The following is a 26,920-nucleotide window of genomic DNA, read 5'->3' on the forward strand; positions in this document are numbered from 1 at the left end:
ATTTATTCTACTTTTCTTCCCAGGTCACCTAGTTATGTGGGATTTGCAAGAAAAGCTATTAGCAGTGAAAATCAAACGGAATCCATTGTAGTTTTAGATCCTGTTTCCGCCAGTGAAGCACAAACCAAAGACCAGATGCCTGAAAAAATCATAAATCAACACAAGATGAAAGAAGAAAAAGATAAACAATTATATAAAGAAACTAGTGTTGATAAAGCAAAAGAGTCAGACAGCTCTAACTGCTAATTATTATGCTAAAAGGCTGAGACTTTTGGAAGTCCTTCTCAGTAAGTGTAAATTGCTTAAGTGAATTGGCAAGGGGTATATTCTGCACTCAGAACTATATTCAGTAATAGCTTACTGAAATGGCCTATTGTATGCAGTTTTGGTATATGCATTAGTAGGTTACATAACTATATACAACTCAAAATCCCTTTTTGTTTTGGCCTCGTATATGTATTTTCCTAGATAATAGGTTACTCACAATATTGTTTCTTAATTTTATCAAAAAAATCCTTTTTTGTGTTAACAACTGGATACTTTGTAAAGGCCAATAAGGGACTGATCCAAAGACCACTGAAGTCAGCGGAAAGGCCCCCCCCCTCTGATTTCAGTGGGCTTTGGATCAGGCCTTAAGTAGGTAATCACAGAAAAGTACCTTTCCTCATTTAGACTGGGTAATATCAATAAAAATCAGTTTTAGAGACACTGCCTTAAAAATGTTTTGATACCTATTTAATACAGGGCTTCTACTGATCTCCTTCTCACTAACATCTCCACACAGGCTATTTTAAATCATTTTAAAGCACAAACGTGAAATGGTCTCTCCAGTAAACGGTTGACACGAGCAGGGAAAACAGGCAGTGCAGTTTGCCAGTTTGGTACCAGTTTTGGTAACTGTTTCTAAATTTAGATTGTTAAACTGATGCTTCCTTAGCCTTTGGGAATTGAAACTCTGTTAAGATCTGATCCCACTTCCATTGAAATCAATGGAAAGACTCCTATTGATTTCAGTGGAGTGAGGTCCTCAATATAGAGTGTGATAGGAAAATAATGAACAAGGCCCAATCCTGAAAACTTGTGCCTATGTGGACATTTCCACTCACCCTTTACTAGATCACAGTGTGACAGTCCATTCCTGCACATCATTACACATGTAAATAATCCTTATGCAAGGGGAGTCCATTGTAGTCTGGCTTAATGAGCCAACTCATGGTCCTGAGCCAACTCCCGCTGAAGTAAATGTAAATCCTTTTGAGTTGAAGATGAAGGACGGGCCTGTGGTTACTGCACTGGGTCGGGACTCAGGAAATCTGGATTCTGTTCCCAGTTTACTAACACAGTTTACTATATGTTGTGGAGCAAATCACTTAATTTTTCTGTGCCTCAGTTCCCCATCTTGGTCTCCCAACTTTTGTCCATCTTGTCTGTTGAGATTGTAAGCTCTTCAGGGCACAGACAGCACCCAACACAGTGGAGATCTGAAGTTGGTTGGAGCCTCTAGGGGCTACTGTAATAAATAATAAATTTTACTGGACTTCTTTGAGTAAATGTATACAGGATTGGGGCTCTCTGTCAATTTTGCAATTGATCTGCACTCAGCACTCCCATTGACTTCAAGAGCAGGTCCAATATTACTAATACACAAACTTACAACGTGATCTTTGTAAGCCTTATACTGTGGTGGCATGAGTTGTGTTATCATGTGAGTACCACATTTTATCACAGCCCTTCTTTCCAATGAAGATAGAGCCACAGGTATATAACTTACTCTTCACTACCAATCCCCATTCCTTAGACGTTTTTAAAAATCAGCACAATATTTCACTCTACTTGTCTACTACATTGAACAAACAAAATGTAATCAGGGATTTATTTTTTAATTTAAACTGAAGATTGGTGTTACTGATGTTGAGTGGTAATATACTTGAATGCACTATTAGATTTTTTTTTTTTAATGCCCATAAGAAACAGTGATAGTATTTTAACCATTGAAAAGGATGAATGTGTTCAGTTTGTTAGCTTGGCTTTGCATGGAGCTGTCTGGTGTTTCTCTTTTAGAAAGAAAATGGTAGTCATGAATGTGGTAGTTGTGCCTTTTTATTTTATTTTATTATTTTTTTTTTTTTGGCATGTTTGCTAAGCAAATCTTGGGGTTGATCTAATTAGTCAACTAAATGTATTTCCTAACTTTGGGGAAATTTGTCATTTTATTGTATATCTACATTTCTGTGGGTTTTTTAGTAGTTGATTTTACACTTAGGTATCTGCTTACACTGAATTTAAAATGTAAAATTTTATAAATGTATTTTTCCTCAAATTATTACTACTGCTGTATATGTTAACCGCAAGCTGTCCTAAACCAGAAGTTTTTTAAAAAAAATATTTCTTTTATGTAAACTATTTCTGTTACACTGATATAAATTATTTATCTTTTCACTGTTGCTTATTAAAAATCTTACTGACAGTTTCCCAGACACTGTGAAGTCTTGTTGTTGTTATTCCTTACTTGAAAATGGGGTAACCTCTTCTACCTGTGCAAAGTGCATCTCTTTTTGTCTACACTTGGGTTTTACACTGATGTCAATTACTAGAATCAGGGCAAAATTCCGTATGTACACCAGGCTGACGAGAGGTGTTGAGGATGTGTTGTGTGATGAAATAGCATAACAGTCAAGTTTTTTTGTTTTCATAAAGTGTTTGCTTATTACTTGTTCATAGTTTGTTGTTCTATATAAAGCTTAGGCATCATTTTAAAATCAATAGACAGTTATTTAAAATAAATATAGTTATGCAGAGTTTAGAGAAAATAATGCTATTAAAACATTCAGTACTCCAAAATCTTGTTTTAGAGATGATGGGTAAGATTTTCAAAAACTTCTCACTACTGACCTAACTCTGTTTCTACTGAAGTCAGTGGGAGCAGAGATAGGTCAGTGTGGAGCTATTTTTGAAAATCCCACACAAAGTATCTTCAGATAAGTGTTATGGAATATCTAAAATAAGAAATGACTTACTCTGTAGGATTATTTTGTGTTACAAATTTACACTGGCTAAAAATATATACAAAGAAATATAAACACCTATTTTAGTAGTGCAGTGTCTTATAGCAGAATTATAGAGACAGGGTGAGTGAAGTAATAGCTTTTATTGTATCAACTTCGGTTGGTAAGAGAGACAAGCTTTTGAGCTTACACAGAGCTGCTCTTGGTCTGGGAAAGGTGTCACAGCTAAATACAAGGTGGAGAATTAGAGACTAATAAAACATGCGCAGGTACAAAAACTATCAAAATAGGATGAGTTTGAATGAAAACAAAGTACCGGTAATCACTGAACTTCAGGCATTTAAAAATAGTTTATTGTAAGTGAGATGTAACAGGGTAGAATTAATGGCAATCAAACAACTCAAGTTTGATTCACTGAGAATTCACTAGAGCTCTCGCCTTATTGCATCTGCACGAGGGGGAAATCCTTGCAACCATGTGGAAACTTAATTATGGTTCCATACAAGCCCAAGATTCCCTCGTCACAGATCTAATGGCATCATCAGAACCTAAAACTCCAAATTTAGGGTCCAATCCTATGTGGTGCTGAGCACCTTCAACTCCTCTTAACTTTAATGAGAGCTGAGGACGCTCAGCACCTTGATGGACTAGACCTTTGATATCACCTTAGTGCCAAACAGTCATTAAGGAAATATTGATGGGTCCATCTTGGTAGCCTCGTTGAGATGCAGTGTACTACCATGTAAGGAATCAGGATTTTGGACCTGGGCCAGCAGAGGCTGAGAATGCTGTGAAGGCCATGGGTCCTGCTCTGTGGGAGGGAGTGCGTCAGGAAGTTCTTCTGCTGTTTGTGCCTCTTCAGCAAAATCAACAAATTCATGGTTTTCTCCTGAACCTGCAATGGAAAAAAAGTTTCTTGATTGTTCTAAACAAATTTGCAGACACTACACTAGATTTAAAAAATATAATCCCAAATGATGCATGTATTATGTTTAATTTACGTAAGTACACAGTTTTAATATGAATGAAAATTCACTACCTCCCTTGGGTCTGATCTGCAACTGACAGAGCAGCTAGGCCAGATTCTTAAAGGTATTAAGGTGCCTACAGATGCTGATAGGTGCTTAATGGGATTTTCAAAAGTGGCAGGGCACCTAACTCCCAGATGCCTTGGCACTTTTGAAAATCCCACTAGACACCTATCTGCATCTTTAGGTGCCTAAATACTTTCAGCAATCTGGCCCTTAAGAGTCTAACATCACCCGTACACTGTTGGTTGCAGGATCAGAACCTTGGTCTATAACAGCCTGAGTTGGTTAATCTTCAGGGCACAGTGATAGGTCCATCCCTTCTCCCTGATCTATGTGAGGTGAATGCGGATTTTGTTACTGGGGTTTGTTACTGCTAGAACAGTGTTATCTGCAGGAAACTGCTGAAGTTTATGAGGTATATTTTTAAACATTTGTCAATGCTTGGTATCTTTTGTTTAGTGTACTAAAGTACTGTGTACTAAAATACTGATGAACCAGTTAAGTTCATACCGCTGTAGTTATCTGCCCCATCACTTGAAATGCACATAAGAAAGGTTGTGCTGCACATGCATGTTCAGCTAAGTCCCTTTCCTAGTAAAAGGGACATGGTGAACTTATATTTGGGCTATTATATTACTATATTTCTGTTAGTTGTTATAGTTTTTACATATGTGTAAAGTAAACTGATTTCATTGATTTTTTTTTTTTTCATAGTCCCAGCCAAGACCAATGCAAAACATGGTGGTGGTAAGGAAAGTAAGTAGTATATATTTTTTGAATAATCTGAAGTGTTGTTAATAATAGGTAAACGTTTTATTTACCTCCAAAAAATAAATTGGCTGTGTTCCTTTAGCTGCCTCACCCTCTGAATTGATCAAAAGGAAGGCTATTACACTTGTAAAGAACATGTAGAGTACATGGTTGCTGTCAGTTATGCAGAGTTAGTGTAAGTATAAAAGAATGAAAATACATCACATGCTACACGTGAATATAAAGTTGTGTGGAAAAAAAATTGAGATATTAGTCAAGAAATAATACACTATCAAAGGGTTAAAGATTTTGGACTTTTACTCTCTCACTTACACAGGTAAAAATCAGGAGTGACTCCACTGAAGTTAGTGAAGTTATACCAGCATAAAACCGGTGTGAGAGAAGATGCAGGCCATGTCCTGCATCCTGGTACCTATAAGGAGCACAGCTAAGGTTGCACATGCATCCTTAACATTAGCATTTCCTGACTTTTGAGTGCTTATTCATGCAACCTGAACTTTTTCAACATCGTTTTTGTAAAGAATATTACTGTGAAATGGGTTGTAAACTGAAGCTTTGGTTGCGACACATCTGCTTTTGGCTAAAATTTTCTGTGAGGAGAAACCTTAATTTAATTTAATTTAATTTTTATCTTATTTTTGCCAACATGGGCTTGAAGATTCTAACCAATTAATTCTGCTGAAAAATGTGATGTAGGCTACTCCTCAAGAAGGGGACTATTTTAACATTCAGGTAAACAGATAATCCATTAGGACAACAATATACGTTGTGGCAAGTGCCATCCTAGTTTTTTGTCATTGCTTATTTATAGTCTTTTCATTCCTTTTCCCTCCCGTGGAGCAGTTTCAATCATTCCTCCTGCAATCTTTGTTCTCTTATTCATTGCAAGCTGAAAACAAGTAAGAAAGAAGCTCATACGCAGTGTTCCATTCTTGGCCAGTTCTTCCTCTATAGCAAGAAGGCGGTTGTATTTGGTCACCCTTTCTCCACGGGAAAGACCTCCCAACTTGATAAACCTGGCACCCAGGCCAACAGCCTTAGGACAAAAAAGTGCATATTTTAAAATTCCACGATTTAGCAATGAAGTCACTTTCTTCCTAGTTATTTAACTTGGTGTCCTAAAGTAAACCCTACTCACAATAATACTTCTCATCTCTCTATGTGGGAATAAAACCTTCCTTTAATTAAAGATGTAGTTGGAGTTGCACACTAATCACTGTCAATATGAAATGAAATTTTATTTGCAAATGCAATGTCAATACAAAGAGACTAACTATCAGAGCTAAGATGTACTATGCAAGATTGTGGTTACTACTCGGGTATAATTTCAGTAATTCATTTACATTTTTACAAACTAATGCAAGCAAATAGATAATACACACTTTTAAGTATGTTCTCTTTATCCTGCTTTGGCAATTTTCTTGCTTTAAAAAAAAAAGTTCAAAGATTAACTCTCTGTAAAAGGTGACTTTCTAAGGAAAAAAAAACCTTTTAATAGATTATATGCCTTTCTCAAACACAGACAGCCTTTCTCCTAAATACCAGTTCATGATAAAAGCAATGGTTTAGCAATTCTGCAACTGAACAGCTTTCAATACATACCAGATCTACAAGGCTATCATCAGAAGATTCTCCAGCTGGACTTCCTAATATGGCAATATGTCTTTGACCTATATAATAAGAGTTTTTAGCCTTCATTAGTAAATATTTTATATATTTCACAAAAATTTAGATTTCACTTTTTATACATTAAGTCTTTTGGCTCGCTCTGAGGTTAAATACAAATAGGGGAAAGATGGAGTAAATGTCCTTCTGATAGAAAAATACATATTAATATCAGTTTAATTGTTGCAATATAATACCTGTCTGCATTTTTATTATTTCTCCTTTTACCTTGTTAAATCTACACCTCTACCCCGATATAACGCTGTCCTCAGGAGCCAAAAAATCTTACTGCATTATAGGTGAAACCGCATTATATCAAACTTGCTTTGATCCGCTGGAGTGCGCAGCCTCGCCCCCCTGGAGCACTGCTTTACCACGTTATATCCGATTTCGTGTTATATCGGGTCGCATTATATCGGGGTAGAAGTGTATTTCCTTTCAGCCTGGCTAAGGTGACACCTAACATTTGTGCTCTAATTCTTATAACTACTACAGGCTAAGTTGATCATTCTGGCAATGTATTTCAGATGGTAGAATGAGGGTTCTAGGTACTGTATTCTAATTCTAAATGTATTCTCTAGCATAGCAGAAGTGATTCCTCTTCACTATGAAAAGCAGCCCTCCGACCTGGTGTGATTTAAATACTAAAGCTCACTATTCATTGATTTTTGACATGGTGGTTTTTCATTTTGTTTTATTTTAGGGAGGAGGGGAACAGTTAGATATATAAAAATGCATCCATCATAAAGTCTCTGGGAACATATAAAGAACAAAATAAGATATTGACAAATGTAACTCCCCATAAGTATTACGTCCAGTAACGACCAAGGGTCAATAACAGAGAATCATTAATTTATCTGTCTAGATTACATTTGTGGACCAATCTGGTTTTGTTTGTTTGTTACAGGCAACATTTCAGCTTCCTCCCGTTCAGCTTTTGTTTGTTTGTTTATTTTTGTTTTTCAGTTCTGGTCTCCGAATATATAAAGTTTAGCCATAGCTTGAAAATACATACACATTCCAGACATGCACAGTATCACTCAGGTTTCAGAGTAGCAGCCGTGTTAGTCTGTATCCGCAAAAAGAACAGGAGTACTTGTGGCACCGTAGAGACTAACACTCAGGTACATTTGAAGCACTGGAACATATTATAAGGATTCCTTAAATATTTTCAGAATATATGAACTCCTAAATATATTTGGCAATCAAGCCATGAGTTTTAATTTCTTTTAACAAGCACGTCCTAAACTGTCAACTGCTGTATTTAAATGTGAAATATTACATATTTATAGATTGCATAAGTGTAGCTGTCTTATCTATTCATTATAGGGTTTTGAAATTCAGACTTTTCCACTACTCACCATCTAGAAGTCGGGTAAGTTCTGTGAGGTCAGATATCTTGGTTTGATTTGTATATTTTATTATAAGACCACTGCATTTTGGTACGTTTATATTTTGATCCTCCACAAGTTTAGAAATACTTTTGGCTGCATCTTCTGCAATCAAATAACATCTGGAACCAACAGTATTACATATATTGCTCCATTGCTGGCCATCCTGGGTAAACAGTAAAGTAAATGATTAGTTGTTTAAAGGACAAATTTAGGAAAACAATCAAAAAAAATATGTTGAGGGGTGAAAATAAGGTGGGGAGGGGGGGCATAGGGAACACCACGCGTGAAATCGTTACCTCACTAAAGTTGATGGCAAAACAGCCATTGACTTCAGTGGGACCAGGATTTTGCCCCAGGGCTATCATTCACACAGAGAAATTATTTTTATTAGCAGACACAAATCAAATATATCACTGGCATTTTGTTTGGCTGTAGGGATTTTGCTTAAGGCAAGAAGAGAGCTAGTCACAGGTAAAAAGCATCAGCTAATATATTACTGTGAAATGAACTGAACGTAGGAGTCTGCTACCCGGATTACTCTCCTGCAGACTTGGTTAAAAGAAAACTAATGGAATATAAAATAGTTCCCAGTCACTTGACCCAATATAAAATATGGCTAAATAGCTAGAAATTATTTATTTTAAAATCCCTATCTCATTTAAATCTGAAATAGTGAAACAAGAAGTAGCCATATAATCAGCCTGATGACATGTATCAAGGCAGGAAGATAAGAGCTGCAGTCAAACTCAGAGAGAACAGCAAATAAAGTTTGCCTTTTTTCTGTTCACAAATTATCTGTGAATAGATTGTAAAATTCTCAGATGTATTTGAGATTTGTGAATTTCCTCAGTTCATAATTCTTGCTCTACCAATCACACATACAGATTCTGTATCTGAATTAGAAATTTGTACTCTGTAGGGCTCCAATTCAGCAAAGCATTTAAGCACATGCTTAAGTCACACTAAAGTTAATGGCACTTAAGCACATGCCTAAAGTTAAGCACTCACTAAAGTGTTTTGCTGTATAAGAATGGACGGATGAAATGGGTCCAGATTAGTGATATTTCTAAAATGCTCAAATGTTTGTGGCAAAGCTGTGTTGTGAATAAGCTTTGTCATTTGTTTTTGTTAAATACTGAACTATTTTAAGCTGCCCCATATTCAATTTTTGATATTCTGCAGATTTTTATATTGAAAGCACATAACTTCATCACAGCAGCTGTCAGGGGAAGTTGGAAGTTTGGGCAGTTAAGGAACAATCTGGGCTTCTGGCACCTTGGGAAGGGTGTGAGTCAGTTTAGAACTGTGAGAGAAGCAAAGCTAGCTATACATTTCTGCTACGATGATCAGCAATGAAATTGTTTTAAACTTTCATATTTAAATGGTCACCTTTAGGTTTCAGAGTTAACAACTCATTGAGATGAATGGGGCAGTTCACTCCTCTCAGAGCTATTGTTTCAGGCTATGAGCAGATTCAGGCAGACAACATTGCATTGGTTTACCCTTGGTTCACATTTTAAAGGTTTTCTTCATAAGCATGAAGGCTAGAAAGATGCATTGTTTTTAAATGAAAGCTTAGGGATTTGGTGCACAATTCTTCTCCAAGGGATAGATTCCACTTTAAATGATGTGGCTGCAGAACTGTGGAAAATATATTTACATGCCTATAGTTGGGCTTTTGTCTTTTTGAAATATGGCAAACCTAAATAGTAACATAATTGGAAACAATGATAAAACCACTGATATTTAAATTTATAAAATCTCTCCCTTTCATCCATATACATACATCTTCATATCATATTTAATATTGTTCTACTTAATTATGATTTATTCATTGGCCACATCCATATATCTCTTCTAATTTTGATTTTATTGGTAGTTAAATCTAATGTTAATATACTCGTAGAACCACAAAGAATGAACTCCACTCCTTTTAACTCTGTTGAGCAGCACTGTCAAATATAGGTTTATATTGCAGTATGAGTGTAAATGTTGCTGCGATAGTATCATAGCAACTTATTTCATTACTAAATGATTCTTAGGAATGTACAGCTATGTCTAAATCTTTTTTCCTGCTGCACAAGTAGTTTTTCACTTTTGCAATGCTTCTAAAATACTATATGAGCACCCAAGAAAGGATGTGTAATTAAAATGACAGTGGCTTAGCAAGTGGAATCTGCCAGAACTTCATTTTCATTTAATTCTTTAAAATGCATTATGTATTGTACATCTGCATTATGCTCACACTAATCAAGATTAATTTCTATCAAGTGTCATGTCAAATGTATATAAAGTAAGGGCCATTATCACCAATTAGTGGACATGTGAATAAAGTCTGACATCAATTTTCATTGTGTGTGTCTCCAAGAGAGTGAAAAATGCCACTTTTTCCTCATGGTTTTAATTTTTGGTAAGCACATGCAGGCTCAGTGAAATTCCTCATATGGTTCCTGATGAGTACACAAGGCCTATGCAAAGAGCTAACATATGGCCTATGCATCACATATGTACAACTTAAGCTCTCAGAATAGGGATGAAGTAAGATATAGGTGGTGTATAAATGGTGTACTGGCCCTCTGGATAGGAGTGAATTTCACCCACGAGTGTTTATGTATGGCTTCTTATTTCCTTTAGAAAATATATTTCCCAGAGCATAATCTAAAAGCTTTCAAAATATCTCTGTCTTACCTCTTTCCTCAGGGGATCTATTAATGCAATAATAGAGGGGTATTTATTAATTAGGTCCACATACATATCGACCATTTCATCAGGACTCTTGAGTGTTCCAGTCAGTACTTCATATTTTCCTTTGGTCTAAAAACATAAGTTAAATGTGTAAAAGATAAAAATGGTAGCAATTTTGTGGTAAACAATTTCCACTGCAATCATGGATATCCAGTGGCCACACAACCCTCCAGAGGTGAGTGCAGGGTACACGGCCCTTATTTCAGTCTAGAGACCATTAGCTATTTACTCAGGCTTTGCGTGAGGTGGATGGAGTTTACCTCATGCTATTTTTAGACCTCTGCATGTCCTAGGCAGTGTTGACAACTCTCGTGATTTTATTGTGAGCGTCACACTATTTGGCATTTTTCTGAAAGCCTCTGCTGCTGAATAAAGACACTGCACAAAAACTTCTGGGTTGGTTTTTTTGTTGTTGTTTTTTTTGGTGAAAAACGTTTCTAGCCCTAATGGGTGCAGAAAAAAGCTTGAAAACGTGAAATGAGTGCACTCTAAAAGCTCAGAAACCAGAGGGCAAAGAAAAAGAAGCAAAATATATTGTTTTTATGCCATACTTATGATTTGTGAGACCTGACTCATGATTTTGGCACACCTGAGGTTGGAAATACTGTCTAGGTAGTGGTAAAATTAATGGCAGAATGCCAAACTACAGGAGACGTTTTAGCTTTCATCACTTTCACACACCATTAATGTTATGACCGTTCCTGTTGTTTAATCGTTTAAGGTTCTGTTCATTTTAAAATAGGATTTCTAGTTGTGCCAAATTGACCTCGGCACAGTTTCTGTTACACACCACAAGCGTCTTATAAAATGTCTGATATTAAAGATGAAGGGCTTCTGTCATTGACAGCAAAACATTAAAAAACTCATTAAATACTAAGCCAGACAGAACAGGTATTTGAGTACATCCACACTGCAAGAAAAACAAAAAGCCTGCAGCAACCTGTTCACAGGGCTTGTGCTAAAAATAGCAGGGAAGACATTCCTGCTCAGGCTGGAGCCTGGTTTTGAGACTCATCCCCATCACTGGGTCTCAGAGTGCAGGCTTCAGCCCCAGCAGGAACACCTAGACTGCTATTTTTAGCCCTGTAGCACGAGCCCACATCTGAGGCTCGCTGCTGCAAGTGTTTTTTTGTTTTTGTTTTTACAGAGTAGATTGTACCCTACACCTTGATGTGTGTATAGTCTTAAAGCATAACAGGTGGTGTACAATAAAATGTGGAGTCAGGGGTGGGGGGAGGAGAATAGTGTGAATGGATTACAGCAGGAATCCATTACTTTGCAGAATATGAAGATATTTAAAGGCAAGGGGCGGGGCATGGAATCTAGGCATATAATCTGCACATTGGTATGACTGAAGGCTCTTTTGGAAACTTGGGCTAGGTCTATACTACCCGCCTGAATCGGCGCTCTTACTCCACCAGCGGAGGTGGTAGTAAGAGCCGCCGACGGGAAGCCGCAGAAGTCAATTTTGCCGCCGTCCTCACAACGGGGTAAGTCGGCTGCGATACGCCGAATTCAGCTACGCTATTCACGTAGCTGAATTTGCGTATCTTAAATCGACTCCCCTGTGTAGTGTAGATGTACCCTTGGACTCACATCCAGTTTAGATCATAAGTGAAATAAATTTGGCTTGCTCCATTTAACTAGTAGTGAATATTTATCCATTAAAGCATTGCTACAGTTGACAAGGATTGATCAGAAAAGTCTCAAACAAAGAAAAATAGGAGTAATGCTGGCTGGCACAACTAGCCTTTCAGTGTTTAAATTCTAAAGGCCACATCCTGAATAATGGGCCACCCCCACATGAAAAGGGATGGATGACTTAGCCACAACTGTCCCAAGTGTGTCTAAAGCGAGCCACAGCTGCTACGCCAGGTCATAGGGAGGAATAGCTGCTATGGCCCAGTGTGTTTTGCTCCACGCAAGGTTTTATTCCCGGGTATCCATTCTGTTAGTAGGTATGGGTATGTCTCATCACACTAGCTGTCCCTTGTTCTCCATGTTCATGTGCAGAGTCACTACAGAGCTATGCTGCATAGTATACACGGGGAAGAGACAACTGAGTGGTCTCCCTGAAGCTTGCTTCCCTCCACTCACCCATAACATTTTCTGCTGTCTTGGGTGGTGCACACCACCGGGGGCTACATATTCAAAGCCTCCTGTATCAGGGCAGGGGACTTATCTTCGTTGTGTGTTTGTACACTGCCTAACACAATGTGGTTGTGATACCTATGTGCTACCGCAAAATAAGTAAGAAACAATACGCAATCACTTTAAAATCAGTAAAAGAGATATTAAAAATAACTTACATAGTCCATCAATTCATGAGCCGCACAGTTTATTGCTAAATGTACATCTATTCCTAGTTCCAGACCTAGATTCCTGCAAGCTGTTTGCAGTAAGATCAGAGGTTGTTCTAGACTATCGCACCCTGTTATTAAGCACCCCAAATGGGATATTCTCTTTGAAACTGATGGCTGGAAATAAAACAGAAAAAATGTCTGTATTAACATATATGTAGCTATAGGACAGTAGGATTTCAGTCAACCTCAGCTCAGAAAAATATAACGTTCTCCTCTCACAACTGATACGGACAACCTTATGGACAATACCCAATATAAGGAGAGGTTACCAAAAGCTGGTCCATGGAAGGAAGGCTAGTCTGTGGAACTATGGCTGGTCCCAGGGTTCTGGCTCACCTGTTTCCAGCTACTATAGTTCATTAAAAGACCACCAAAATACCGTAAAAGCTCTCTTAATATTGCCTTTCCACATAAGCAAATTTTGTAATTGCCAAAAGTCTGTTACGAAATTACACTTGGGAGTTGGTCTGCACATCTGTGATTGCCTTATGGATCTCCTCCCCCCACCCCCCAATCTCCATTAAGAAGTGGGGCATGCTATGAAAAAGTTTTCCTTGCTGTAGATTATGCCTTTTCCACACAACTGTTTCCTTGTTCCTTCCAACTCTCATTGAAATTTTAAACTCACTTCCCACTCAGTAATCCTTGTTCGTTACCCCAATGTGACACCATTGGAACATTAAAGAGGTAGTACAGCTCTTTCAAGCCCTCATGAGGAAACAAAATGTTGCGGGAAATATAGCTATGTTATGGTCTTTATCGTGTTGAACATCAGGCAAAATGTTTCTGATGTGGGAATATACTAGCCATAAGCAGATTTGTACTAAATAAAATGTCTCAGCTTTGCTTTGGTGCTTAATCAGCTACAAAAGTTGTGTTGCTTTATAAACTCTACTACTATGAATGTTATGTAATAAACGAGTGTTGTAGCTGTGTTAGTCCCAGATATTAGAGACACAAGATGGGTCAGGTAATATCTTTTATTGGACCAACCTCTGTTGGTGAGACAGACAAGCTTTCGAGCTTAGATAGAGCTCTCCTTCAGAGACCTCATGGGACTATGTCTATGTAATAAATTATTCTTTCTTAACAACAGGTATATGAACTTCAGGCTCCCCCAGCTCTACCTTGATGTAGAGCCTTTGTACTACAAATTCATTTGTGAGTGCTCTGTCTCACAATGGAACATGGACTCCTTCATGTGCAGTAGCCCATGCTTGTCAGCAGGTTACAGCGCATACTACTGAATATACTGGCAAGTATAGCTGAAATCTTAGACTGGTAAACTGATGCTACCACCTAAACAGATTGAGCACAGCTGATCTGAATAACTATAATAGCTGTAGACCTGGGATTCTAAAGAATGACATCATGAAGTTGCCAAGGTAACTCAGCAGAACTGCGTTCTGTTGAGGAAGAAGTTAGTTGGAAGGTGACACAGTGTCTTTGCCTAAACTCAAGAGATCTTGAAGGAGTAAGACCCATAAGAAGGAGCAGAAGACTAGCTACAGAGACTGAGTTGGGGACCTTCTATCAAATATAAAATTTGGAAAGATGGGTACAGTTCAGATTACTGTGAGATAGAGAGACTTGTACCGGGATGGAAGAAGTGAAAAGGCAATTTATTTCATAGTTATCTAGATAGAGCATTATGATCAGAAAATGATCCTGCAATGGACAGTGCATGAGTGAAGCAGTCCACCTGAATGCTATCATATTCCCAGCATAAGACTTAAGTTTGTATTTTCATATGATTTCTCTAAATTGTTTCTTTTCAATTACTCTATTTTTGCTTCCTCCTGAGGCCTGGTCTACACCTAAAACTTAGGTTGACCTGGCTATGTTGCTAAGAGAAGTAGTTAAACTGACCTAAGCCCCAGTACAGCTACCGCTTAGGTTACGTCTACGCTGCAATTAGACACCCGCAGTTGGTCTGTGTCAGCTGATTTGGGCTCGCAGGGATTGGGCTTGCAGGGCTATTTAATTGCGGTGTAGATGTTCAGGCTTGGGCTGGAGCCTGAGTTCTCAGACACTTCGACAGTCCAAGCCCAAACATCTACACTGCAGTTACACAGTCCCTTAGCCTGAGCCAGCTGACGCAGGCCAGCCACTGGGTTTTAACTGCAGTGCAAACATACCCTAAGTTTATAGAAAAATTATTCCATCAACCTAGCTACCACCTCTTGAGAGGATGGATTAACTACAGTGACAGGAGAAAATGTCACTGTAACAAGTGTCTATAGTACTATGGGGCTACCACAGTACAGCTGCAGTGCCGAAGCTGTGCTCTTGTACCATCTGTAGCATAGCCAAGCCCTTTGACATCCGTCTCTTATTTCATCCTTGTGAACTGTTTAAGTAAAGCAAAAAAGTAGTCTAAAATTCATCTGCCCTGGAAAACAGACTATGTTTGAACCAGGATGTAACAGGGACTGAGTCTTGAACTGCTATAGGTTAAATGAGTGCCTGCTAGCATTGTGTTATATACAGACACACAGAAACAAAACACAGAAGTCCCTTATATGGATGATTTAAATTACTAAAAAAACAAAATGTGCTTTTTGATAAAATAGTATATTGACATTTCATGCATTATGGGGATTTATATACTGCACAGCCAACTCTCAAAATACCATTTTATCAACCTCTTCAGGCTAAAAAAGAATGAAACTAAAACACCCTTCTATATTAAGCAAAAGCCCCAAAACTTCAGTATAACAATCCTCATCCCAAAATCCATTGCTATTTTAATAGCTATGATTTTAATTGTTTATAATACCTAAATAGATGCTTGACAATACAATTTTCTACTACTTTCAGAGGGGTCTGGTAAATCAAAGGTAGAGTGGTTTCCCAGGTAGTTGTGCTGCCAGGGATAGGAAGCAACACACAGGGACAATCCTTACATGCAATTGTCTCAAGGATCTATGTAGTGAGAGGGTCATGCTCTTTGCCTCCTCATTGGCCTCCCAAATCCCTCCCCTATGCATATGATGCATCAGGGTCTCCATGTGATGAACCACGTGGAGTCCCTCTCATGGGTTTTTGGGGGGTGAGGGGGCGGTGTTAGCTAATAGAATCCAAAAAACACTTCCTATTAGATTATACAAAATGTGTCCTATCTGGAATTTAGAAGTCTTGACTTTGACCTTTTAAAAAGGCCACTGTCAATGAACATTTTATAACGTAGAATGTTTGGGCTTCCTGTTGTTCATAATAATCCTCTGGAAGCTTAAAACTAAAATCTGTTTTCTTACCAGAGCTTTTTTCACTGCACTACGCGCACTGCCTTTTTTACTGTCTGTTAGCTGAGGGCTGGACTGTTGGCATTGAAGAAAAAGCAATGAAGCAGTTTTGTTTGGGAAAATCCAAGAATTACATAATTATTTCAGGGAGAGAAAAGAGAAAAAAAAAGAGTTGATCAACTTTGATCTCATAACATTAAGTGTACTCCTTTAGGTTAGAAAACATTAGTTTGGAAAACACAGAAGAGGAGTATTCTGTGTACAGTACAAAGTAACGATATTGTTTTATTACCACACAATAACTCATCTCCAAATGTTCATTTCAATGAAGAATGTGCATTGCTGCTTTTTCCAGAGAATTTTCACTTTCTGTGCCAACTGCATATGTGCTCCCAAAAGTGTGGATCTGGACTGACTATGCACATGAAGAATAACTAGGGCCCCAATCCTGCAAAAATGTATGCACACACTTAACTTTACACACTTTGTCAATAATCCTACTGACTTCAGTAGAACTATTTTGTGTGTAAAGTTAAACGTGTCTTTGCAGGATCAGGGTCATTTCTTTTACATTGTACTTATGCTGGAATGTGGTTCCTTCTTATTGCAGTTTTTCTTGTAAGGATAATGGAATAGCTGGTTATCTCGTGTTTGTGAAAATGTTGTATTCTACATTTCTGATTAAAGTTCAATGTCACCAAACGGGTTTGTTTGAGTGTGTGTGAGAGAGAAATGGCAAAAGACATTGTTAACGCACTTAAGGTTGCCTGGCTCATGCCCTTCCAGAATGTCGAGTGCAGTGAAACTAAAACTTCTGAAAACCAGGAAATACAGAGTTAAGATAAATGCCCCCTAGAGCTGGCAATAACCACTGGAAATTATCTGCATGCACTCCAGGTGCATTCACTGTGTAGTGTAGCTGTACTAAATGGTGGAGGAATACAATGGAGTAGCTTGGAAGAGCTGTGATTCTGATATGAAGAGATCTGGGTCTGAGTCCCCTCATGTATATTATCAAAGGAGAGAGGTTTATGGGTACCTTGAGGTTCCAATCTGCACCATTTCAATACAGAATTGTGTAGGTTGTGTCAGTAGCAGGGCACTGGGGTCTTCTTGCCATGGGTATTGACAGTAGAAAGGTGAGATATGAAAAATTTCTGTGGGTTTAATGTTGGATAGGGGAAAGAATAGGTTTAGGTGGTATCTTATGTGCAAGTGTGAAGAAGTTGTAAAAGGGTGTGAAGCGGTTGTTAAATTTGACAAGTGTAATACTCTCTTAGGGGAGTAGGCTGTGTGTTTGAGCATAGGGCAAGTCCAGGTAGCACTTGGGAGTGTGTATTATGGGCACCACTCAGAGAGAGTAGAGTTAAGGCTGCATGAGCATTTACCTGAACTCTTATTTCCTGGCTTTCAGATGTTTGAGTTTTGCTGAATTCAATGTTCTGGAAGTGCACGAGATATCATCAGGCAACCTTTACTCTGTGTTAATGAATTTTATTGCCATTTTCTAATTTTTTTTAAACAAAGAGAAATGTTTGTTGGTAGATGTTTGGGTTCATTCAGACAGTTGTAGTTTTCACCTAGGTTTGTAACGTACATGCTTCTGTGGCTAGGTAATAATTAAAAAAAACTAGTTTTATATAGTGCTTTTCATCAGTAGACCTCAAAGAACTTTACGTCATTATCCCCATTTCACAGATGGGAAATTGAGACACTGAGCGGTGAAGTGACTTGCCCAACGTCTCCCAGCAGGCCAGTGGCAGAGCTAATAATAATCCCAGTCCAGTAGTCTTCCCACTAGGTCACATGGTTGCAATGTGATTCCTCATAGCTCCTCCCCCATTCTATACATTTTATTGTCGTGGAATAGGGATAATGTTGTGCTTTGAAACGTTTGCAATGTGTAGTTGCTACCAGGGCCGGTCATAGAAAACTCATCCATGGTCTATGTCCCCAAACCTTGGCAGTTTTAATGCATGGTGGTTACAATAATTTTAAAAGTTTGAGAGACTGGTGTGTCTCACTCCTTTTCCACCCTTTATCCCACCATTCCTCACAACATATAGCCCCTCCACCAACATTTCCAGCTTCCCATCCCATCCCATTAAGCCATTAGTTGGCACTTCAGAAGCCAGAAGTTGCTCCTTGCTATCTCCTGCTCTGTGCTGCTGCATGCACATATCACAGGCAGCAGCTTACTGGAAGGTGGCACACCACCTTAGTTATATAGCCCAAGCTGCACTGAGCTAGGCCCCTCACTCCCATTACTCATCCCAAGCTGGGACTCTGCCCCTGTTTCAATCAGGCTTCCCCAGCCATGCCCCAAGTCCACCCAATCCTCCTCCAAACCGGGCTCCCTCCACCACACACTCTGGCTAGCCCTTCCCATCCCCACCCACTCCACACAGAGGTGAGGTGTATCTTAACTACTCATTTTCTGGATTTTAGGGAGAGGGGCTCAGACACCCAAAGATGAGCAAGGTCCCCCAGATCCCAGAATACACAGCCAGCAATGGTGTAGAGCTGAGGTGCAGAACTCCACCATAGTCCAGCATGTACGCAGAAGGGCTGACAAGCCCCCAATTCCCTAAACCCCCAATTTCCTCTGCTACCCCTCATATTCTCCAAACCCTCCTGTATTTTCCCTTCCCACCCTCCCAGTTCCGACCCTCTCTTCTTTAGTTGAGCCCCCAAGCCCTCTTCCCTTCCCTCCATCCATTTCCATTTATCTCCCCTCCCCATAATACCCCCATCCCTCACTGCAGACCCAACCCTCTCTTCCCTTGTTACCACTTACTCTTACACCCGTCACCCCTTCCCTCCCAGCACTCACATGTGTAATTTATTTTCTTTTCAAAAATCGTTACAGCACCTTCTGAGTACTCTGCTACACTTAGATTACATATCTCAAAAAACACTCTTGACAGAGGCAGATTTTTCACAACTGTTTACAGCTCATTCTTAGATTTCTGCCTAGGGTCGATTTCAAACTTCAAAATTGCTAGAATCTGTGAACTTCATAAAATACTATTTTTTGTTTTTACTTTTCTGGGGTCTGTATCTCAGAAAACCTTTGTTAAATGGTTCCAAATTTGGATCACTGACCTTACCTCACCACCCCATTAAGCAAACCAAATTTCAAGGCAATCTAAGTACCCTACAGTTTTTAGGGCACTTAGAACAATCAAGCTTTAAACTGAAAGCTGGCCTTAATCTTAACTATAGTAGAGCTACTCCTCTGCTATAATGTGTGTATAATATGTGGATGTGTGAAATAAATGCATTTACTATATTGTGCCTAGGGTGAGCAGATAGCAAGTGTGAAAAATTAGGACACTTTTTTTTGTGGGGCGGGGGGGTAGTTGCGTAAATAAGACAAAGCCCCTAATATCAGGGTTGATAATATCAGGACGTCTGGTCACCCTAATGCCACAAAGCTGATAGAAATGTGATACAAGGCCCGCTTTTCAATATACACTGGTGACTGATACCAATGTCAAATAATAAATCTTATGTTCAGTATTAGAGAGGCCATATGAAGCATATCAACAGTATTAACTCCACAAGTTATTAAATTAGGATTAGTTTGTATCTTACCCCTTTGCCTACAGGATCCAGCAATCTCATCATTTGTTTCTGAATCTCCAGAAGCCTTTCAATACCCTTTAAATTAAATAACAATAGTCATCCAAAACAGAATTATTATTTTGCATTAAGAATGTAAATAAAAACATGAGAAAAAAATTTTATTTAAAAAAAACATAGATCCTAATGCACACATTCCAGTGCAAATTTTTATTCTGTAGGTCTGATTAGCACACACAAAAATCACAAACTATCCATGGCCTTCTGATTTGGTCAAGCTTCTCCAATGTTAGAGGGCCAGTAGCAGTGGAGCTAGGACCAATGATTCCTTGTCTTGCTGAATGGGAGTAGGCAGAACCCTAAGAAGAACCCTACTTGAATTAACAACCAGCAGACACATTGGTCTGCCCCCTTAAGATCTAAGAGGAGGGGAAAAGCTAGATGACTGCCCCAAAACTCAAAAAGTGATGCAGGCACCAGGAAAGGCGGCTACCTGACTATGCACCACCCCCATATAACTTCAGCTAAGTGCATGTGCTGAGAGAGAGAGTCCCCAGTGGATAGGATCACAAGCTTGTTGGGGTGATGGTATGCGGGGATCAAATATCATCTGTATATCTGCCCATGCCTACTAATCAGCACTTCCCTAGATCTATCTATGTATGGGCTTGTCTATACAGGGATACTCTGGTAAATTAAAGTAGATTAGTTAAACTGTATGAAACCCCTGGGTGGATGCTAATTATTCAGAATTAAAATGGTCTTAATTTGCTTTAGAGTAATTCACTTTCTGAATCAAAGTGTCCACCCAGGATTTTAATACAGTTTAACTAACCTACCTTAAATTCACACTTTTAGTTAATTTGGATTAATTTTTCTGAGTGTCTTTTTGTAGACAAGCCCTATGAGATTAGCATCTAAGCACTTCAGAAACACTTATGTATTTATCTTCCACAACTCTGAAGTAGGAAAGTACTGTGATCTCCATTTTACAAGCAAGGAATGGAGGCACAAAGAGGTTAAACTCGCAGAGGAAGGCTGTGGCAGTCAGAAAACAAACCCCAATCTTGAGTCATAGTCTACTGCTTAACCACAAGACCATCCTTCCTCTTCAACTGAATAAAGAAAATCATGCCTAAAACAGGTGCACCAGTGGAGGTAGAGGTCACAGTTGATAACATAACTACACAGAGGGCACACTATGCTTGCTACTGCATGTTGTAGCAAAGAATCTCTTGTTGCGCCCCCCTCAAGCACCCAGGAGGCATTATGTCTTTGAAAGGCACGTCTCTAACTCCATCAATAGGCTATGGTGACAATTATAAACAACAAGAGTAACGCTCAGCTACTTTGTTCAGGTCATTGGCATACAAAACAGAAAGTACAGCTTTAATGTAGGCATCTTGTGCAGATATAATGCCACATACTGTTAAGCAAATAAGGTGTTGACCCAGCCTGCCCTTATCCACCCTTCCTGCCCTTTAATGGGTTTCTGTTCTTCTTGGCTTTCCCTTCTACATCATTTCATTTTAAGAACAATTTGTTGGTAAAGATTTTTATATCTTATTGTGTACTTTTCTTGGAGTCATCCTTTAACTGTGTGCTATGCACTGAATGATATGATTTATTACCTATGAATGGCAAGTTTCATTTTATACAAGCCTATTATATGCTCCCATTTTATTACAAAACTCTGCTGCTGCTTTTAATTGAATTGATTCCTGTGATCCACTAGACACACATACTTTATATTTGGAGATCTGCAATATAAAACATTCCATATTCTAACTATTCAGTTCCACAATAACATTTTGTTAAAGGAACTTTGCCCTCTCCCATAAACAGAAATAAATAATCACTTTCTCAGGACTGTATATAAAAGATATGAGGTCAATAAATTATGATGTCATAAACTTCAAGTGAAAATAGTAGCATACAGTACTTGTTTAACTGTTAACTCTGTGGGTGGTATGAGCATCACTTCTTTCATTAACTTCAGTTTTCCAGATGATGATTTTCCACAGCTCAACAGAGTGACCATTGGTAGTGGCACAGTCAACTCCTTAGGCAAATCCTGAAATTGAGAAAGCTATGTGAAAATAAGACTGTTTAACTCTTATTGTTTAACCAAGCGTTTTCTTGTTTATTTTCACTACAGACCTGATCCAAAGCCCAATGAAGTGAGTGGAAAGATTCCCTCCATTGACCTTAATGAGTTTTGGATGTCATATAAGGAGTCCTCTGACAATGGACATCAAACTATACAGCTTTTCACTGAACATTCCTGAAGTACACAACTCTGGAACAGTGACTACAGCTGAGACAAAATGAAAAAAATATATATTGACAATTACCTGATCATGTTTCATCAATGCAAGATGTAAGTACAAAGGTGTGTTGTTAATGGTGGCACCAGTTTTAGCAACAGCAAGTGATAATCCTCCAATGGCTATGCTGCCACAGAGCACTGGTTCAATAGGTTCCGCGGGTGAGATTGGTTTCTCTGCAACAGAACTCTTCTTCCCTAATGTGATTAAGAATATTTACTAAATGTTTTCTCAGTTTAAAATTCGGTTGTGTACCTACAATATCAGCATCCTACAAATAAGTGAAATATTGCCATTTAAATGTTATGCATATTAACTGACGTACTTAAGTATTAATTTGATGTTTATTTCAATTAATCAATGCATTTTTTGTTGTATCTTGCAGCTCTCATCACTTGGGATTATCTTGATCTCCAACTACACAATGCATTCCACCTCTTTTCTGATTTTAAATCCCTCCTCAAAATTCACTTCCTTCAGCTAGCTTTTAACCACTGATCTCTATATCTTATCTTTTACTCTTCTCTGTATTTAGATGTAATAATCTGATCTTTCAAGCTCCATACACAAAGCATGTTTTGCGTGTTTTGTTTTTTGTAAACCTCATCCCTCCCTTCCTTTCTTGTTCTCATCATTTTCTGCATTTATCTAGTTTACATTATAAGCTCATTGAGACAAAGTGCCCCTTCTGTTTTCTGCTAAGCAACATTAAGAAGAAGAATATAGCACCCTTAAGCCATGACCTGAAGAGACCAGATTTTCAAGTGTTCAACACCCACAATTTGGGCTAAATTTTTCAAAAATGCTCAGCATCCAACGTATCTCCTTTGAAAATCTTATCATTTATTTTGGTTCCTAAATACATGCTCTTTTGAAAATCTGACCCTTCATACAAGAATCACAGAGCAATTTTCAGTAACAAAATACAAATGCAACAGAGTACATTTATAGTATTGTAAGTGAAGATTCACCAAAATAGGACCTGAACTACATTTACAGCATGTGATAGATTCTACACCACTTATACCCACAGGGTAAAGAGTAGCACAAATAGGGACGCAGTAAGTGAATGATCAAAAGCTAAAGCAAAGAGTTGTTTTGTTCTCCAAAGTTTCTTTGTAGAAAACTATCTTTTGTGCTACATGCAACCAGATAGAGTACATTCTAAAACCAGCTAATGGCAGTTGAGTATCTGCTACTGCTTCACTGTGAAAAGTAACAGAGGGTCCTGTGGCACCTTTAAGACTAACAGAAAGACTAAAGGTGCCACAGGACCCTCTGTTACTTTTTACAGATTCAGACTAACATGGCTACCCCTCTGATGCTTCACTGTGAGTCAGTAACCATACCCACTGACTTCTAATAGCCAAAACTGTCTTAAATAAGTGTAAATTTTTCAATTTTTACATTCAGCAAGAAATCAATTATAACTATTGAAACTAAGTAGTCAATGACAGTTGGGTATCAAAACCCACTAAAACTACTGTGTGAAGCAAAAGATGACATCTGAGGATGGACAATGATAACTATGGATAGCATATCTAATAATCTAAGTTGAAAAGTAGATGTATATTTGCATTAATGTGCATATCTATAAAACAATATCAAGAAATTACACTGATCTTACAAGATAAGTAAGAAGACACTAACAAGATAAACATGATGAGGCATCATCATCAGCAGAGGTGATGGCTCACTCTCCAATTCCACAGAAAGAAGATAATAGAAAGGAGGCCCTTTCTCTGAGGAAGGCAGCATGTAAGTACTTTTTCTTCTTACTTTTGCCCATATATTTATTACCTTCGGTCTCTACCACCCATTTTCCTTTGCTCATACCACTTTCTCTTCTCCCTCCCCTTCATCATCTTTATTCTTTCTGCTTTTCCTCTCCACACTGCCTCACTGTCTGATTCCCTCTCTTTGCAGACCCCTCCCTTTTCCTCTGTATTCTCAGTTTGCCTTCTTACCTCCATTCGTCCCCCTTTCTTCATTCCGTTTCTGTGTTCCCCAATATCTCTTCTCTTCCCCCATTGTTTCTTCTCCCCATCTTCATTCCACTCACATTTTCCTGTTTATTCCTATGGTTCCCACTTCCTCCCCCGTCATTTTCATTCACATCCTCCTCCATTCTCATTCCCAGGATGAAGAGTGGACCCCCACCCGGCTAGGCCAATCATGACCTTGAAAGTGGCTCCGTTTCACTATCCCATGTGGCTGACTGAGCCTGCTTTGTTCTCTTCTCCCCCGGCCCCAAGCTTTGCAGTGAAGTTGACTTATTCTCATTGCTGACTGGTGCTCTGGGAGAGAGGAACTGCAGCTAGTGGCCAAGAAGGAGGTCTGGGATACAGTTACAAAAGCACTGTAGAGAAGCACTGCTACCCTTCAGTGCCCATGGGGAGGTACAGAAGGTATGCTAGCATCTTTATTGATTACTATCTTGCAAGAAATATTAGAAGAAAATCAACTAAAACCTAATTTGACTCCTTTTTTTTTGCCAGATGGTGTTACAGCTGATACAGCTGGAATATATGCAGGTGCAGAAATTACTGCTTCTTGTTCTTCCTTTTCAATTGCCTTTCTTTCTTTTTCTTCTTCTACCTTCTTTGCAAAGTATTCACTGATGGGAAAAGAAAAGGTATATGATTAGTTGCTGTCAAGGATGATTCCCCACTCTGGCACTTCGAGTGTAGAAGGTGGGGGCCCGCAACGATTCTAAAAATTAATATTGGCGACTCCAGGCTTGTATTAAACTCCCAAGGTTACAACTTCTCTCTGACCTTGGATGGGTAGATGCTGCCACCATCCAAATGCAAAAAAAAAAAAGCCTTTTGAGAACACAGAAAGGTGCACTTGGGAATTACTTCCTGTGGGGTACCCTCAAGCACTTTCACACCCCACTCCAGGGAAGAGCTGAGAAAGAAAAACAAAGGAAATCAGCTGTTGCCACCAGCTAATTAAACAACATATGCACAAAAATCCAATCCTGTTCTTAAAAAAGGTAAATTTTATTAAAAACAAAAAGAAAGAAAATACATCTGGAACTTAGGGTTTTTGCTAGATCAAAAAAAAAAAAAAAACAATTACAAAGATTAAGCATCAAGATAGCTCTCTTGAGGGTCAGCTTAAAGGTTACAAGAAAAACAAAAGCACCTGGGGTTAGCACAGAGGAGTCAATAAGAAATAAAACAAATAAACCTAATCGCATCTTCCTAGACCGTCCCTGACTTATTTACATATCTGGAGCTTCAGATAAACAATCTCTAGGTATGATCTGATGGTTTTTCCATATCTGGCTTAAAGTTTCCTACATCATAGTTCAGCCCGGTTCCTGCTCTGTCTCTCCTCTTTCCGGAGAACAACAACAAATAGCCAAAGGGAAAGTTTTTCCCAATTTTAAAAAGTTCTAGCCCTCCTATTGGCTCTTTTGGTCAGGTACTCGCTCCCTTTTTTTACCTATAAGCTTTTTTAACCCTTTACAGGTAAAGCAGGTAGAGAACAGCTACCAAGAGGGATTTTATAGCTAACTGGCTGGGTTTCCATAAAAGGAAGCTACTCTCCACCTTCATTTATCACGGTTGCTTAAGAATATTATTAGGTAAATGAGGAGCAGGCATGGGCTAGTGGGAAAAGCACATGCTGGGAGATGAAGTAAGATCTATTCATGGTTCTGCTAGTGACTCCTCGTGTGAACCGGGGAAAGTCAAACTTCTTTGTGCCTCAATCTAGCCATCTCTAAAATAGGTTTAATAATACACATCACAAAGGGATGTTATAAGGCTTAATAGATATGTACTTTGAAAACTTTGGACAGAAGTAACAGAAGGGCAAAGTATACCTATTCGAATGAGGGTGGCAATGCTGTTTAGTTTAAACCTCATTTTTCAGCTATTTCATAGCCTGTTGAATTGAAACTCAGAGGAGATGGCTTAGTGGTCTAAACAACCAGCTTGAAGTGCAAAACCACCTTCAAACCCAGCAAGGTTGACTCAGCTCTTTATCCTTCCAAGCTAAATAATGTGAGCTCTATACAGAGAAGACCCTCAAAAAGAAGACTTATTTGCTTTGCATGGATATTAAAAATCCCATGGCACTTCCCCAAAGTGTCAGAATTTGGCTTAATTTGCTTATCCAAAAGGTAATCTTTCTCTAGAGTTCAGCTCTGGTTATATGGCTGCTGCTTTAGAAGTGGCTGTATTTTAGCTGTTTGTATACAATGGAAGCAACATATAGAGTGAAATTCACCCCAGTGCAGTGGGAATAAGGCCATATAAATGGTAAATCAATGTTTTGTTCAGGCCTCCATCAATTAGATGAATTTCATCCATAGTGAAGCTTCACTCCACTAAGCATGTTCCACAGAGCTAATTTTCTTGGAATGCAACAGTTTATACGTGTCAGGTATATGAGGTACTCCAGTCCAACAGGTAGAAAGGAAGCCCTGGCTCCCAGTCTTCCTGCAGCTGCTCCTGTTAGAAGGCTGATCGCTTCCAAGAGGTAGCTGCCAGTAAGTCTTACAACTGCAGAGGATGAGGAGAGGTCATACCACCATTCCCGGAGTGAAGAGCAGTCAATCTTTAGCCAGATAGGCCCTCTCCTATTACAGTGAGACTCCATTCATAAAGAAGAGTTTTGATGAAGGAAAAAAAATTCAGTTTATAGTATGATTTGGGATGAAAAATGTTATATATTGTACATGAAAAATAGTATTAGACAATTCCCAAGACAAACTTTTTTTTTTTTTTTTAAACTGTTCAACTAAATCTGCAGGAGGGTTTGATGCTAGGAAAAT

The 26,920-nt window shown here is 38.6% G+C and overlaps 2 protein-coding genes across 4 annotated transcripts in view; one reads left to right on the forward strand and one right to left on the reverse strand.

The window, feature by feature from the left end:
- SHTN1 (shootin 1) overlaps positions 1-2,477 on the forward strand; it is a 97,879-nt gene extending 95,402 nt beyond the window's left edge. The window contains exon 17 of the mRNA XM_054036256.1: positions 24-2,477. Within this exon, the coding sequence (XP_053892231.1) occupies positions 24-246 (223 nt within the window). The 3' untranslated portion in view covers positions 247-2,477. The remainder of the gene's footprint in view (positions 1-23) is intronic.
- A 656-nt stretch (positions 2,478-3,133) lies between these two features.
- ENO4 (enolase 4) overlaps positions 3,134-26,920 on the reverse strand; it is a 34,286-nt gene continuing 10,499 nt past the window's right edge. The window contains exons 4-13 of one of the 3 annotated variants that reach the window (XM_054033438.1): positions 24,603-24,748; positions 22,159-22,328; positions 21,747-21,878; positions 19,817-19,882; positions 12,921-13,088; positions 10,555-10,680; positions 7,834-8,029; positions 6,410-6,477; positions 5,726-5,843; positions 3,134-3,900 (exon numbers count right to left, since the gene is read on the reverse strand). In XM_054033438.1, coding sequence (XP_053889413.1) covers positions 3,689-3,900; positions 5,726-5,843; positions 6,410-6,477; positions 7,834-8,029; positions 10,555-10,680; positions 12,921-13,088; positions 19,817-19,882; positions 21,747-21,878; positions 22,159-22,328; positions 24,603-24,748 — 1,402 coding nt within the window. In that variant the 3' untranslated portion in view covers positions 3,134-3,688. Of the gene's footprint in view, positions 3,901-5,725; positions 5,844-6,409; positions 6,478-7,833; positions 8,030-10,554; positions 10,681-12,920; positions 13,089-19,816; positions 19,883-21,746; positions 21,894-22,158; positions 22,329-24,602; positions 24,749-26,920 lie in introns of all 3 variants that reach the window. The other 2 variants (XM_054033437.1, XM_054033439.1) reach the window with 2 other exon arrangements.

The sequence above is a fragment of the Malaclemys terrapin genome, chromosome 7 (assembly GCF_027887155.1).
Source record: "Malaclemys terrapin pileata isolate rMalTer1 chromosome 7, rMalTer1.hap1, whole genome shotgun sequence".
NCBI lineage: Eukaryota > Metazoa > Chordata > Testudines > Emydidae > Malaclemys > Malaclemys terrapin.